This window comes from Mastigoproctus giganteus, chromosome 11 (genome assembly GCF_048544385.1).
Source record: "Mastigoproctus giganteus isolate SK-2022 chromosome 11, ASM4854438v1, whole genome shotgun sequence".
Lineage (NCBI taxonomy): Eukaryota > Metazoa > Arthropoda > Arachnida > Uropygi > Thelyphonidae > Mastigoproctus > Mastigoproctus giganteus.
This window is the reverse complement of record NC_143585.1, coordinates 79351393-79368035: the sequence shown is the minus strand read 5'-3', so window position 1 is coordinate 79368035 and position 16643 is coordinate 79351393. Positions and strand designations below refer to the sequence as shown.

The window sequence follows — 16643 nt, the reverse complement described above, 5'->3', positions numbered from 1 at the left end:
TTAAGTTCACTCATCATTCGTGAAAAGGCAAAACTCCTTTATCAACACTTTAGCAAAACTGGTGATAACAGTGGCAGGATAGGTTTTAGCTAGCAAAGGCGCTGGTTTGAAAGATTTGTTTGAAATTTCTAATAAACATTACATTTAATATTAAACTGTTTCTTATTTTCATTTCGATGCCAAATGCTTGCATTTCACTATGTGCTGTCTATGTACATAGTCATATTATGAAGGTACATATGATACATACATAGACAAAATTTTAGACTAGTTTTTCTTATATATTTCATACTTTGGAACGGAACCCCTTTATTACTATGGGAGCCATAACTCAGTATTTGCGTTTTCAGTATTCGCGACATTTCTCAGGAACGTAACCCCCGCGAATAGCGGGGGTTTACTGTACTGATATCATGGCTTTTGCTCAAAACAAAAAAAAAAAAAAAAAGTTAAACATTTAAATCATATACTTTAAAATGAATAAGCATATAGGTGAAAAAAAACGAGTTCCTCCAAACGTTAGTTCACCCTATGGCAAGGCTTGTTTAGGCTTTTGTTATCACTAATGACCTTGTACAAATTTTCTATTTATTAGAATAGCAGATGGTTTTGACCAGCAGTGTTACTCTATTTCTCTTTTACACAACTAGTTTGCTTTGATTATGCTTTTGTAAGCAGTAAATTATAAGAGAAATAGTTTTTTTTTTTTTTTTTTTATTTATAACAACCAATGTACACTTGATGGATTACTCCACTGATTCTTACCAAGAAATAAAGTTTTTGATTTTGAAATGTTGGAAGGAAAGGGATGAACCACATTGGTCCACTGGGTATGAATGTCATGCCTTGATCCTGTTTAGGTTGCTGACAAACTGAATAAATATTTTGCATCTACAATCACATATGAAGTTTTTAGGGATAGCAGAAGTATACCAAATTCTAACTGGAAGCTAAGTGATTTTATGACAACTGAGAGGAAAGTAAAAGAAACTGTTGGAGCTAAAAGTAATTAAGAATCTCTGGGTAGGTGAAATCTATCCAATTATATTGAAAGCAGTAGTAATAGAGGCAAGAAAACCTTGAGCCATAATCAAAAGTGAATCCTAGGATTCACGGAAAGATGGGTATACCTCCCCTGAATCCAAGACTGGAGATACATGTGCGAATGCCTTCTTATTCATAAAGCAGATCAAATGGCAAAATGAGTAGTAATTACAGTCAACTTCTTTTCCAGGGAAAATAATGGAAGAAGATGGACAAAATAATTTTAAATCATATACTTAGATTTCGCTAAACCTTTTGTTACAGTCCCACCCAAACAACCTGTACAAATTGGAACAACGTAGCATTTGAGGGGCATTACTGCTACAGATAAAGGTATGATTGAGTGGCCAGAAACAGAGTGGTTCTTCATGGACTAATGTTGTTAGTGGAGTACCTCAAAGTTTAGTGCTGGCTCCCTTACTGTCTTCAATATTTATTAATGATATGGATGAAGGAATATCAAGTTTAATGTTTTGGTTTGATGATATAAAGGTTGGCAGGGTGGTTAATGACTAACCAGTGTATGCTACTCCAACAAGATGGATAAATTAGATAGTTGGGAAAAGTGACATCAGGATCTAATAGTGATAAATGCAAAGCACTGTGTTCTGGTATTAGTAATTACAGAATATCATACCAATTGGGTGATACCACACTCAGAATAGTAACAGAAAATGAAAAAAAAAACTAGGGTTAGATCCATCATGTTGAAGCATAAAGCAATGCAGACAAGTTGCTAGGACAGCTCATGGAGCTCTGTCAATGATATACAAGAATTTTGCCAGCAGGAATAATCCCATTTTATAAAGCAATGGTCAGGCAGGCTGCATCTTTACATTGCACACACAGGCCAAAAGGACTTCAGTTCTGCAAACTGCAGTGTATGGAAACTAGGCACCTCCTCAGGGGTGCCTAGTTTCCTAATGCTGATGGCATTTTTACTCTTTCCCAGACAGCACATACATAAGGGAACATAAATTTAATTTGGTAGAGGATGATTGCAGGATAGATGTGCAAAAATTTCCTTTCAACCAGAGAGTTGGAGCTTCTATCTGGTGATGTCAAAGTGGGTAGTTTGAATAAATTGAAAGAAGGGTTAGACAAGCTATTAGAAATGATGGACAAATGAAATTGGAAGCATTTTTTGGCTGATGCTGTACAAGCTTGCTTCCTTGCATCATTTTTCCATTACAAATGTTCAACTAACACAATGTTTGCCAACACAGTTGATGTTAACTGTTTTTTTAGTACCTCGGATCATAACTTGGTAATGATATATTCTCCAGTAGAAATTCCTCATTTGTTATCAACTTTTTTTGGTATTATAGTGGTGCTAAACTGCATGATTTATTTTCTTTGGCTGGAATGTTGTTTTAAATCTTCTAATCTTAGTACATGCTCTGTTCAGTATTAAGTTCCATAACAGCTAAAGCCATGTTTTTGTTTGACAGCGAATAGATAAATGAAATGAATAGATGAAAAACCGAAATTTCTGGGAGATAAAATCATTTGATCCTCACTCAAGACTGACTGAATCAGCCAGTGTTAATATATGCCTATAAAAATTCCTGAATCCAGATATTTTCTAAAAAGTGTGAAAGAAAAATTGATTACAATCACTGTGCTAGCCATTGAGAGAAATACTTTCTGATTCCAGAAACATTAAATTTCATTTATTACCTAAACCTAGGTTTTTCCAAGAGATGTGTGAAGGCTTTTTGGAAGAAGAATACAGCATACCACAACTTTCTTATATCCAAATCTCAGCTTCATTTCTGCATATAGCTTGTACTATTTGCAAAAAAATTGTTAATAAGTGATAGATCAATCTCTAAAAGTCCAAATGGCAGTTGGAATTTCTAATGTGTTGCTAAAGCTACTATCTCAACTTCTGCCCATTCCTGTTGCCAGTTCTTTCAGTTTAATAATATCACAACCAGAAAGTCTGCAGGTTGTGACACTATTAAATATATATAGTCCACAGTTAATCCCTATTTTGTGTTACTCTTTGTACTCTCTTAATGCATTTGTGTGTTTTTTTTGTTTTTTTTTTGTGCAAGAAAGCTATTCCATTTCTCTTCAATCCTATCCAAACTAATAGCAAAAGCCATTACTTTTGATATTGATATAAATATTTATAAATACCAATAAATATTTCTTTAATTTAAATTCTGAACTGTTGCACAAATCCAACAATTCAGTTTTTAATTTTTACATTCTGTAAATCTATATGTAAATGAGAAGTAGTTCTGTACTTTCCTCTCAGCTACTGTATTTTCCTCTAGATGTTCAAGCTAGTCCTATCTGGCATCACACCAGTTTTACTCCATGTTTTTATATCGTACTTACCCTTCCTCCATACATAACATCGATAATTAGTGGTCTGCTTGACATTGGGACGACAGCAGTATTATCTTGTAATTTAATTTGCTCTAAATCCAAGTCTATCAGATGAGTCAGGATCACTTCTCGGAGGAGGCTTGGATTATTACGCAGTTGTTCAAGAATATCCTCCGGTAACTTGCAAAATGCCTCGTCAGTAGGCAGTAAAACAGTATGAGGGCCTGGCAAAAAGGTTTAAAAATTTTTTAAAAAATTCATTAATTTAACATTAAGTGTAAAATTTACTCAACATTTAATTTTATTTACATGGTTTCACAAGAATTTAGTTTTAATTTAATCCCTAAAGAAGTTTAAATTTGAATGATTAAGTAACAAGACATTTGTGATGAGATGAAATATTTAGATCTAATATAAGACTTCAGTTTCATGCTTTAAATAGTAACATACCTGGTTCTGCTATTATGATATCTGATAGGCCTGCTTTCTGAAGAAACTCTAGGAACATACTAAAACTAGCATTTGTTCCATCTGGTAGCTGTTGTCCTGTAGCACGAATGATCTGCTCAACAGTTTTTTCTCCACTTATTTGAGTTGTTTGCTGAACAGTTGATGCAATAATGGATGACTCGGTAGGTTCAAATTTTAGCTCTCTAACCTCAGTGACACCTGGGGAAGCTGAACCAACAATTGTGGTGAATGAAATACCACCAATCAGAAAAGATGTAGTTGGTTCTTCTAATTCTGCAGCTACAGTCTCTGGCATAATTTCTAGAGTTTTTGATGTCTCTTCAGAAGTTTCTGATGTAATTTCAAGTTTGGATGGCGTTTTTTGAGTACCATCAGAAATACTAGGCAATTTTGATGGCAATGCAGGAACTGCAGTTGGCTTTGTTTTAGGAGTTTCCTTGAGCATGGTTGATGTTTTTGCCTTTTCTTCAAATGTAGTTATTTTTGGCGATATAGTTATTGTGGTCATTTCTTTATGAGCAGTTTCTGTTGTTTTGGGTGTTTCTTCAAGGGCTTTTGGTGTTGTTTCTTGCATTTCTTCAGAGGTAGCTAGCGTGGTTTTTGGAGTCTCTTCAGGTGCAGCTTCTGTTGTCTTTGGTGTTTTCATAGATGTGGTTTCAATGGCTGTTGATGTTTTGGGAGAAGTTTCTTTGGGTTGAGTTGTCTTTGTTTCTTCAGGAGTTGTTGGTGTTGCCTCAGAAATAATCAGTATCGTTGCCGTTGTTTCAGGTGTCATTTCTTCTGGTGTTGTCGCCGTTGTTTTGGGTGTCGTTTCTTCAGGTGTCATCGCTGTTGTTTTAGGTGTGGTTTCTTTGGGTGTCATCGCCGTCATTTCAGGTGTTGTTTCTTCCGGTGTCGTCGCCGGCGTTTCTTCCGGTGTCGTCGCCGTCGTTTTAGGTGTCGTTTCTTCCGGTGTCGCCGCCGTCGTTTTAGGTGTCGCCGCCGTTGTTTTAGGTGTCGTTTCTTCCGGTGTCGCCGCCGTTGTTTTAGGTGTCGTTTCTTCAGTCGTCATTGCCGTTGTTTTAGGTGTCGTTTCTTCAGTCGTCATTGCCGTTGTTTTAGATGTCGTTTCTTCAGTCGTCATTGCCGTTGTTTTAGATGTCGTTTCTTCCGGTGTTGTTGCCGTTGTTTTAGGTGTCGTTTCTTCACCTGTAGTTGGTGTAGTTTTAGGTGTCGTTTCTTCAGGTGCAGTTGGTGTAGTTTTAGGTGTCGTTTCTTCAGGTGTAGTTGGTGCGGTTTTAGGTGTCGTTTCTTCAGGTGTAGTTTTAGGTGTCGTTTCTTCAGGTGTAGTTTTAGGTGTCGTTTCTTCAGGTGTCACCGTTGTTTTAGGTGTCTTTTCTTCAGGTGTAGTTGGTGCAGTTTTAGGTGTCGTTTCTTCAGGTGTAGTTTTAGGTGTCGTTTCTTCAGGTGTCACCGTTGTTTTAGGTGTCATTTCTTCCGGTGTAGTTGCCATTGTTTTAGATGTTGTTTCTTCAGTCGTGGTTGCCGTTGTTTTAGGTGTAATTTCTTCCGGTGTCGTTGCTTCTGATGTCGTTGGTCTAGTTTTAGGTGTCGCCGTTGTTTTAGGTGTCATTTTTTCCGATGTAGTTGCCGTTGTTTTAGGTGTCGTTTCTTCGGGTGTAGTTGCCGTTGTTTTAGGTGTCGTTTTTTCCGATGTAGTTGCCGTTGTTTTAGGTGTCGTTTCTTCGGGTGTAGTTGCCGTTGTTTTAGGTGTCGTTTCTTCGGGTGTAGTTGAGGTTGTTTTAGGTGTCGTTTCTTCAGGTGTAGTTTTAGGTGTCATTTCTTCTGGTGTAGGCGTTGTTTTGGGTGTCATTTCTTCTATTGTAGGTGTTGTTTCTCCAGGCGTAGTTAGTGATGTTTTAGGTGTCGTTTCTTCAGGTGTAGTTGTTTCTTCAGGTGTAGTTTTGGGTGTTGTTGTTTCAGGTGTAGTTGGGGTTTTGGGTGTTGTTTCTTCAGGTGTAGTTGGTGTTGTTCCTTCAGGTGTAGATGGGGTAGTTTTAGGTGTCGTTTCTTCTGGTGTAGGTGTTGTTTCTCCTATTGTAGTCGGTGATGTTTTAGGTGTCGTTTCTTCAGGTGTAGGCATTGTTTTAAGTGTTGTTTCTTCAGGTGTAGTTGGGGATGTTTTAGGTGTCGTTTCTTCTTCAGGTGTAGACGGCGTTGTTTTTGGTGTCATTTCTTCAGGTGCAGACGGCGTTGTTTTAGGTGTCGTTTCTTCTTCAGGTGTAGACGGCGTTGTTTTAGGTGTCATTTCTTCAGGTGCAGTTGGTGTTGTTTTAGGTGTCATTTCTTCAGGTGCAGTTGGTGTTGTTTTAGGTGTCATTTCTTCAGGTGCAGTTGGCATTGTTTTAGGTGTCGTTTCTTCAGGTGCAGTTGGAGTCGTTTTTTCTGGTGTAGTTGCCGTCGTTTTAGGTGTCGTTTCTTCTGGTGTAGTTGGTGGTGTTGTTGCTGTAGTTTTAGGTGTTTCTTCTAGTGTAGTTGGCATTTTAGGTGTCGTTTCTTCTGGTGTAGTTGGCGTCGTTTCTTCTGGTGTAGTTGGCGTCGTTTCTTCTGGTGTAGTTGGCGTCGTTTCTTCTGGTGTGGTTGGTGTTGTTTCTTCAGGTGTAGTTGGTGGTGTTGTTGCTGTAGTTTTAGGTGTTGTTTCTTCTAGTGTAGTTGGCATTTTAGGTGTCGTTTCTTCTGGTGCAGTTGGCGTTGTTTCTTCAGGTGTAGTTGGCGCTTCAGGTGTCGTTTCTTCTGGTGTAGTTGGCGTTGTTTTAGGTGTGGTTTCTTCTGGTGTAGTTGGCGTTGTTTTAGGTGTGGTTTCTTCTGGTGTAGTTGGCGTTGTTTTAGGTGTGGTTTCTTCTGGTGTAGTTGGCGTTGTTTTAGGTGTCGTTTCTTCTGGTGCAGTTGGCGTTGTTTCTTCAAGTGTAATTGGCGTTTCAGGCATTGTTTCTTCTGGTATAGTTGGCGTTTTAGGTGTCATTTCTTCTGGTATAGTTGGCGTTTTAGGTGTCATTTCTTCTGGTGTAGTTGGTGTTGTTTTAGGTGTCATTTCTTCAGATATAGTTGGTGGCTTAGGTGTCTTTTCTTTGGTCATGGTTTCTGGTGTGATTTTGGGTTTTCCTTCAGGCGTTGGTGTTTTTACTTCAGGTGCACTTGATGTTTCTGCAGGTATAGTTGGTGGGGTTGTTTCTGCTAAATACTCTGGTTCAGCATATGTAAAATGCGGCTGTTTTGGGACTTTAGGAGTGATAGAGGTACCAGGTAAGCGAGGCATACATCGGCACACATCAATAACTTCAGGAGGTATGAGCACCCTATTCAGGGCATGAATAACTCCATTCGTAACAACGATGTCTGGTCTGGTTATTGGGATTCCATTCGCAAGGATGAGGCCTAGAAAGAAAAGGAGCATGAGACAGCATCGAAATGAAACAAAACTTCTAACTGATTATATCCCATTTCCCAAAAACATTGAAATGGAAAAAATCTCCTCGGCAGAAACAGTTCACAATTTACTTATTCTCAGTAGAGAGAGCACTAGTGTGAACAATTTAAACATGGAAATTTACAATTCCTATAACTGTATAAGGGATTCGTAGATTTTAAATTTCTTTATATTTTATATGAAAAGCCAATATATTCCACTATATTCAATTAAAAGGTAGAGTCTAGCACGCTTATTTTTAGGTTTGTATTATTGGCCCTGAAATTTTTGAATTTGAACTAAGTATTTATTATTATTTAGATTTTACGATTTCTAAATATAACTTTTGCCTAATCAATTTTTCCCCTTTCCCCCCTCAGTGGGAAAACAGCCTTTCTTTAAAAATAAAAACGTCAACAGTGTACTTCTGAAACAATATAAATCTATTTTATTCAAAGAAAAAACACAACGGGTGTGTGAGAAGACGCGACACACGCTGGTCTTGTAACTGTTGTGCAGTGTATTGATGATCAAACATCGAATGAAACCACTGTGTATTCGTTTTGCTCTTTCCTTCAAATAAAGTCGGTTTATATTCATTTCAGAGGTATATCGATGATGATGTTTATAAAATAAAACGAAGACGGAGAACAACTTCTCTATTCTTAGAGGGTGGGAGAGAGATAGCTAGGAAAATTTTAAATTTAAAAGTTGCAAAACATAAACGGTAATTTTAGTATAAACACAAATTTCTAAAAAACAAATGCAGCAACTTAACACAATTAGAGATATACTTTACAAAGTGCGATTCTGCTATTTGGATACTCAGATAATCCAATATTCAAAATAAAATAAATCCATCAAAATAAGAAAAAGTGAAAAGCAACACTCACTCTCAGCAGTGCAAACAAACGGCACCCCACCCAAGGAGACACCCTCACACTCACCGGAAACATAAGTGCCACTTTCATAACAAATAAGTGCAAATTAATCAAATAAATAAATAGAAATTAAGTCCGTCTTATTTTCCATTTATTTATTATGAAAAGTGTCGCTCATGCTTTAGTGAGGAGTCGCTCATTTGCACTGCTGGAGGTGAGGATTGGATTGTTGTTTTTCTTCTCTTTATGATTTTATTTTATTTTGAATATTGGTACTCAGATAGCAAAATTATACCTTTCGATTGTTGTAGCATTCGTTTTCTCCATCTTATTCGTGGCAATTAGTATTTACTTTTTCTGTAATAGTCTAAATAGTAATACTTAGTTCAATTTTAACATAAAATTCAAAAGTTTCACCCAAAATATGAAAACCAAGTTAATTAATATACGCAGTGTGTTACATTTTAGGCGCGTTAGAAAATAGTAATAACATATGATTCATAAGAAAAAAAAATGAGCTTTTATGCGCGAACCGAGAACATTCGTTTCTGCGCATCCGCCATATTGTCTATTCATTCCTCATGAATACACAATGAAATCAAAAGTATTTTTCACCCGAATTCGCAAAACTCAATCTGTTTACGTTCAGCAAGGATAAGTATATTTTATATCCCACCTTCCTCACTAAAGTTTGACACAACTAGTTAAGTTTCAAATGAGAAAGGACTTATGTCAATTCGTTCAAATATCTTTGTCGATAAACACAGTCAAGCAATTGGTCAAATTATTTTGAAAACAATACTAAAAACGCGGAATTTATCCAAAAGATATTGATCAATATCGCGAAGTCAGACTTGCCAATTTTGGAGTTAAGACTTTTTCTGCCTTATATGTATAGAAAAATTTTCGAAATGCATAGTATTAGAGTTATATGTTCACTACTCTTATATTAATTTTATATATCATATTGATGTTAAGCATTTTATAATTACGATTTATTTGCATTTTATACATGATATAACAAATATTAAGCTAACTTTACTATATCACTTTACTTGATATATGTATAGCTTTCTTTTGTACTATATCAGTGGAAAAATCAATTCACAACTTTGTTAACAATGATGAAAGGATTCATTTTGTGCAACAGTTGAAGTAACCAAAACATGCAAGTACATTATAGTTAGTTTAAAACCTGAAAGCTTTATCCTGAAATACAAGATTGCTATTACAAGACCATTAAAGCATCCAAAATTACAAGCGGACTAATGATATCGATTATGCATATCCATATCATTAGTCGATATGCATTCATACGAACTTACCTCTTCGAGAAGTAAAAGTCAAAGGTACCCCTCCTAGAGATTTAAGCATATATCCATTCGCTAAAGCAGCACTGAAGTAAGCTCCTGGAACAATGTGGCTGAGAACAACCTCTAAAAAATGTTTCGCAATTACTCATAATAATAATAAAAACACATGAAATTTCATGACACTAGCAACACACCAAAACATTATGACCAGCGAGTCGTTAAATGCAAATCGAAGCAACTGCAGGTGAACTACAGCGCGTACGCGGATCGAGATACGGTATAAAAAACACCTGATACGGAGCTTCGTTAATCAGTATTACTCTTGTCTTCAGATGGGAAAGGCAGCGGACTTAAGCGAGTTTGACAAAGGCCAAATTTTAATGGCCTGATGACTGGGTCAGAGCATATCCGAAACGGCACGGCTGGTGGAATGCTCACGGTCAGCCGTGGTTGGTACCTACTGAAAGTGGTCTGGGGAGGGGAAACCCACGAACCGCCAGCGAGGTGTTGGCCGATCACGGTTCATTGATGCTCGAGATGAGTGAGGGCTCTCCTGGATGGTGCACGGCAACAGAAGGGCAACTGTGGCGCAACTCGCCGGTAATTGGAATGCTGGTGACGGGAGTAATGTATCACAACGCAGTACATCGAACCCTGCTGAAATGGGGCTGCGTAGCTGCAGGCTACTCCGAGTGCCCATGCTAATCATGGTTCACCGACGACAGCGCCTACAATGGGCACGTAAGCATCGAAACTGGACCTTGAGTGATTGGAAGAAGGTCGTCTGGTCCGATGAATCGTATTTCCTGTTGCACCATGTGAACAGCCGGGTACGTGAGTGTCGTTTACCTGGGGAAGTGATGGTGCCTGGATGCACCGTGGGACGAAAACAAGCCGGTGGCGACGGTGTCATGCTTTGGGCGACGTTCTGCTGGGAACTCTGACGTCTACCACCTACCGAAATCAAAGAGGTCCGTCTAAGTGTAAAGTCTATTCGTATCAAACGGCACCAGGGGTTTCCCCCATCTCCGTGTAGTTTTCATTGTGGGTGTAACAGATCACTGTCTAGGCCAGAGATTTAAAAGTGTATGGGTATGGAAGAATTGTGTTGTGTGTCGTTCCTCTGGCCATTTAGCCGCTAGACCCCTATTGAGGCCCAACGTTGCCCCACTTACGCCCAGTGGAGGCAGAACAAGCACCCAGTAAATTTTTGTATACTCTGGCAGGCCCTGTAACCTAATTTCCTGAGATTTCAGTAGCTAGGGCCTGAAAAAAAAAAAAAAGTTTTCTTTTTTTTCCCCTTTTCCGTGGGGTAGTTCGCTACCAGGATTTACGTAGAAATTGGTGCGAGATTTGGCCTTCAGAATTGGGAAGTATATTTAGATTTTGTTGTGTGGGGCATACGCTGTGTTGTATAGGAAGAGTAAGGGGGGGGGGAAGACTGAAGAGAAAGGTAGAATAGGGAAGGCGACCCCAGTTTTCAGTGTGGCATGCATGCCACACCAGAAGAGAAAGTAGGGGTGGCGGGAGAAGAGACTATGAGATAATCACCTCCACCCCGCTGAGGATTTGGAGTGAAAAAGGACCGTGCAAGGGTGCAGGTCCAGTTCGCCAATAATGCGTCAGCATCGTGACAGCTGTATGTCTGTCTGGAGGTCCTTCCTAGGACCACGTCCCTTTGTTACTCATCTAATCGTGGGTTTCCGTCATTGGTATCTTCCTTGGTGGCCTTTTGTCCCGCTCTGTTGGCCGGTTATTTATGGATTTAGTCGTGGATGTCATCTATTGGTTTGCCTCTATCAGTGGTGGTCTTTCCCTACGTTTATGTCATTGTTCGTTTGAGTTGATGTGGATGGCTATTTCGGTTCTTCTTCTGTTGAAGATGTCCTGTGCGAAGCGGCTGAGTGCAGTGTACCCTTCTTCCGAGTCTAATAGGTGCTGTTCATTGTTTTTTGGTATATATCGTATTCTGGTGATGCGTAGTGCTCATCTCCTCATAGCATTCGCGCATTACGTGATGCCATGTCTCTATATTACCGCAGGTACACGTTGGATCTTCTGTTATTCAAAGTGCATTTAGTTTAGCCTTAAACGGCCCATGGCCCGTCAGTAGAAAGGTGGTGTTTAACCCTGGGTAGAACCACTTTGGGGCAGGTTTTGTCCACTCGGGGTATAAAACGCCGTGTGATTTCTCCCTTGATTGTCTCCTGCCATCTTTCCTGCCATTTTCTTTTAAGGTATTCCACAATTCTCTGCTTTTCGTTTTTGTGGTTGTTTGTGGGGTCTAGCGTGAATGCTTCAAATGTAGTCCGTGTGCCCTTTGCTAAGAGGTACATTAATCCGCATTTAGCCACCTCGAGGTCCATGGGAAGGGCTCCCGCCAGGACCTGTAGAGCGCTGGTACTTACAGTGTTGCTTGCAAGCACTGGTGATTGTTAGGAGGATGTTGTGCTGGATTGTTTCCAAGTTTCATTTGTTCACGGTGGTTCCCGCTTTAGTAAACCATATTGGGACTCCGTATGTTACAGCAGGGACAAATATAGTTTTGTAATACAGGGATAGGGTTTTCTTGTTTAGTCCCCAATCCCTGCATACAGCGTAGTTTCTCATCTTATCCTTTAGATTTATTAAGTGCTGTTTGAAGGACAGGTTTGAGTCCAGTATGATACCTAGACATTTCATGTGTTTTGCCAGCTTGACTGTGGTATCTGCGACTTTAATTTGTGGTGGTCATCTGATGTTGAGGGCCCCTTTCAACAAGATTGAGTTGGTTTTAGTGGGGGAAATCTCTAGTGTGTGCAGTTTTGCCCAGCTTTGTAATAGCTTGATTTCCAAGAACTTCAAGTTGTGATCTAGAGTCCGCTGTTATAGTTAAGACAAGATCGTCGGCAAACGCTTGTGAGCCTACTTCACCCAGATCCAGGGCCAGGAACTCGTAGAATACGATGTTCCACAGGAGTGGCCCTAGGACGTATCCCGGCAGGCAGCCCCTGCAGACCGGTCTGGTCAGGCTTCGGAAAGGTGCTATTACTTTGATGTTTCTGTCAGAAAGGTAGGAATTCATGTAAGAGGTCCGTCTAGTGTAAAGTGTGTTTAGGGTCAAACGGCACCAGGGGTTTTCCCCATCTCCCTAGTTTACATTGTAAACTAGTGAGATGGGGAAAGCCTAGAGCCCAGAGGAGCCCTAGTTTACATTGTGGGTGAACCAGCTGACTGGAAAAGACTTTGTATATGTGTGATGCCTTGTACCGTTGTTCATCTGGTCATTTAGCCGCTGGGCCCCTACTGAGGCCCAACGTTGCCCCACTTACGCCCCGTGGAGGCAGATCAGGAATCCAGTAGTCTGTTTCACTCTGGCAGGTCCTGCCGCTTAATTTCCTGAGATTTCAGCGGCTAGGTAGCCCCAGTTTTCAGTGGGCATGCCCCTGCCCCACCAAAGTAGAAGATATGGGGTGGAAAGGAGGGGTGGACGAAAACGTTCCCCCCATGGAAGTAGATATAAAGGTGAAGGGGGCTAGAATGCCCTGTTCAGATCGCCATATGACTATTGGCAGCTACTGCTGCATTTCTATTTTCAAGTTTCTTCACTCATGGGGCAAGCTCCGTCCTTGTGCCCCTCATCTTTAGTTTCAGCCCTTACATTGTCCTGGCTGGTGTCTCAATAGTGGTACTTGATGTTAGTCATTGTAGATGGTGATTAATGTCCTTCTCCTGACGAAGAGGTCTTGTGCGAACTGAGATAATGCTCTCTATTCATCCTCAGTATCTATGAAATGGGATTCCAATCCTTTTGATAGGTATCTTATTTTTATTATAAGTACCCCTCTGAGGTCTTCATATTGTGGTTCCAGCTTTGTGGTTCCAGTATGTGTAACGTACACTATGTGGTTCCAGCTTTCTGTCTCCCCGCACGTACAGTTGCGGTCCTCAGTGAGTCCGAATCCGTGCAGCTTCTCATTGTAAGGTCCGTGTCCTGTTATTAGAGATGTCAAATGGTACCCTAAGAAGTACCAGGTCTGATTCACCACAGACCCAGCAAACTCCAAAACCGTGGAGAACAGGCGGATTTTACAACACGTGAAATCACTATGGAAAAATTGCTGGAACCTCACTAACAAAGGCTCCATTACCAAGCGGTTTATACCGGATGTCGAACAAGTTTATCCATCTCCCCGGCCTGGTTTCCGCCCAGACTCCAAACCACCTATCTATTGACTGGACATGGCTCATTCAGAAAGAGGCTATATGACTTTGGAATCTCAGCTACTCCATGGTGCTCCTGTGGACAAGAGGAGTCCTGGGAGCACCTAGTCTACGAGCGTGACCACTGCGAGGACCTCAGATGTCAACTATACACCAACATTCACTCGCTTCTTCGAAACCAGGAGGACATCGTTCTGCAAGAGGAAGAGACCTACAAAGCCTTCACACTTTTTGCACAAAATCTGTTCACAAGACAACGGATCCTACTCTTCCCTTGAGTGGAGGGACAATATCAATCACGAGACAACAGCCATCCCTCAATGGCCCAGAGTAATGGAAACACAACTAAGACTGTGACTCAACTCGGTTAGACACCACAGAAGACCAGAAGAACCTCACTTGCCTTGTTGGGCACCTGAACTAAAGGACATCCACGGTGGTCATATGACTCATCATACACTGTTTCTCTCTTGAACGGTGCTTTTTTCCCCTCCCGTGGGAAGAGGGGGGGGCTTTTCCTCCAATTGCTCCCCTTCCCCAAATCTCTTCCATCTGGTGGGGCACGGGCCTGCTCCACTGCAATCGCGGGGCCACCCTCTCTATCGGCTCCTTACTTCCTTTTCTTCTCTCCAGTTTTCAGGTCTTCCCACCCCTTTTACTGTTGACTTTCACAGCATTTCTTGCCCGACCCATTTAGGCATATAGAAAATATTATTTCAGCGTATAGCCCCTCGCAAACTTCTAAATTATTCTAACAAACGCTAATAACTAACCGCGAGCACCTTTTTTTTAGGTTCTAGTCACTTAAATCCCAAGAAAATAAGGTGGCAAGAACCGCCAGAGTACTATATAGGTAACACCTGGCCGGCCGCCCCGTGGCGACGTATGGTAACGTCGGGTCCCATTAGGGGCCCGGCGGCTAACAGGCCGTATGAACAAGGGCACAATATGTTACATATCACATGACCCATATACTTTTAAATCCTTGGCTTGTCCGATACAGTGTACATATGCGATGGGAGAAATCCCAGGAGCCGTTAGTCCCAAATATATCTATCTATACATCATTGCTGACTAGGTATACCCTTTCATGGCACTCTGGCGGGGCCGTCTTGCAGCAGGATAATGCACCACGCCACACCACCAGGATTGTTCGAGACTGGTTCGCGGAACACGAGGAAGCGTTCCAGGTATTGCCCTGGCCTCAAAATTCCCCAGACATCAATCCCATCGAGCATCTGTAGTTTGGGTTGGAACAGCAACTCCGATCTGCGGCATCTCAACCACGGACCTTACAGGACCTGCTGGTTACGATTCAAGACACATTTAGAAATCTTGTAGCGTCCACGCCTCGCCTGGTACGAGCTGTTTTGGCTCTGCACGTGGAGGACCAACATCATATTAGGTAGGTGGTCATAATGTTTTGGCTCATCGGTGTATATATTCCTAAATGTGAGGAGGAATTGAACACATGGTGTTTCCACAAATTTAGAAGTGGCACTATAGTAAATTTTAATGTGAGTAATGTGTTCAAGCATGTATCATGTTAAGCAAGCATATCCCTTATAAGAAATAACGGAAAAAGTGTGGTTACACTTTTTCTGTTTTAATATACGTTATAATCCTACCAAAAGTCATGGAAACCTTGTAGATATGAACAAGACTACTATTTCTTGATATTATTAGTGTGTCTACCGTAATGACTGCTTTAAATCGACGCAGAAGACTTTTTACTAATTTTTGTAGAAAGTTAATGGTACTCTTTTCTACTACCTCTTCAAAATATCTATCAGCTCCACAATGAAGAGCGGGGTCTTGTCTTAATTATCTGTTCCAGTTCATCCCAAAGTTGTTCAATTAGGTTCAGGCCATGGCAATGTTCCGATATTATTCTCTTCAAACCACAGTTCACATGCTTTGCTTCGTGACCTGGGATGTTGTCATGCCTAAAGGTGCTAGGGTCCTTTTATTAAATTTCCACAGCGTTGCAAATTTCTAAATTGTGTGCACACAGAACTGTCCAGAACATTGATATACGATGGTTCCATGTAGTGCCGCCTGACGACCAAGTCGATACCATAAAAACATTTCCAGATCAGGCCTCCTCAGTGGGAGCAACAAATTCACGTTGTGAGCATTTTCCAAGAATCTTCAAACGAGCGATTGTAAACTCCCCTAACATTATAATGATAAGTTTTCCCAGTAGTAAATTCTCTTAATCCTTAAACAGGCACCATGCTCTGCTGTTGTAAATTTCCCTAATTGAAAATTTCAGAACCATTTGTCCTTATCCAGAGGACCGCACGAGGAGGCGGTTCTGGTGGTCCTAATGTTTTTTTTTTTTCGTTTTGCTTTTTTTAAACAGCTTTATTTCTTGTATTTATTTTTATTTACTCTTTGTATTATTTTTTCTCTTTTCATTTTTTATTTAGTTTTTTTATTTCTCTTTATATACCCAATTTTTTGTTTTTTATCTCTATTTTTGCTTTTTTTAAACATATTTATTTCTTAAATATATTTTTTGTCTTTATTTACTTGTTTATATTTCCACATTTTTTCTTGATTTTTATTATTTTTTCTCTTCATATAATTAATTTCTTGTTTTTTTCTTTATCTCCCCCCCCCCATAACGTGGCCCGGTTAGTCGGTCTCGAACAAGGATTACATAATTTGATCTCCAGAAATTCGCACTTTTCCTGAAGCAAACCAACAGAAGAAAAAACTACTCTAGAGACAATATACTGACACCTCATAGTCTTAGTCACTTTGGTGTTTAACACACAAAAACAAGAGTTATAAATCAGGTGTGCTGCTTTGATTTTGGAAACTTCTATAGCTTATTTTTATTTTTTAATTTCCTTTTACAGGAATTTGTTTTTTACTGTTTTAATTCGATATTTGAGATAATTGAGTTAAAGTTACCTTTACACTTTTACAATTTCTAAC

The 16643-nt window shown here is 40.0% G+C and overlaps 1 protein-coding gene across 1 annotated transcript in view; it reads right to left on the bottom strand.

The window, feature by feature from the left end:
• Nucleotides 1–16643, bottom strand: part of LOC150078175 (uncharacterized) — a 136116-nt gene that overhangs the window by 43828 nt on the left and 75645 nt on the right. Inside the window, exons 7-9 of the mRNA XM_090384693.1 lie at nt 9507–9617; nt 3835–7269; nt 3394–3608 (exon numbers count right to left, since the gene is read on the bottom strand). Of these exons, the coding sequence (XP_090240819.1) occupies nt 3394–3608; nt 3835–7269; nt 9507–9617 (3761 nt within the window). The remainder of the gene's footprint in view (nt 1–3393; nt 3609–3834; nt 7270–9506; nt 9618–16643) is intronic.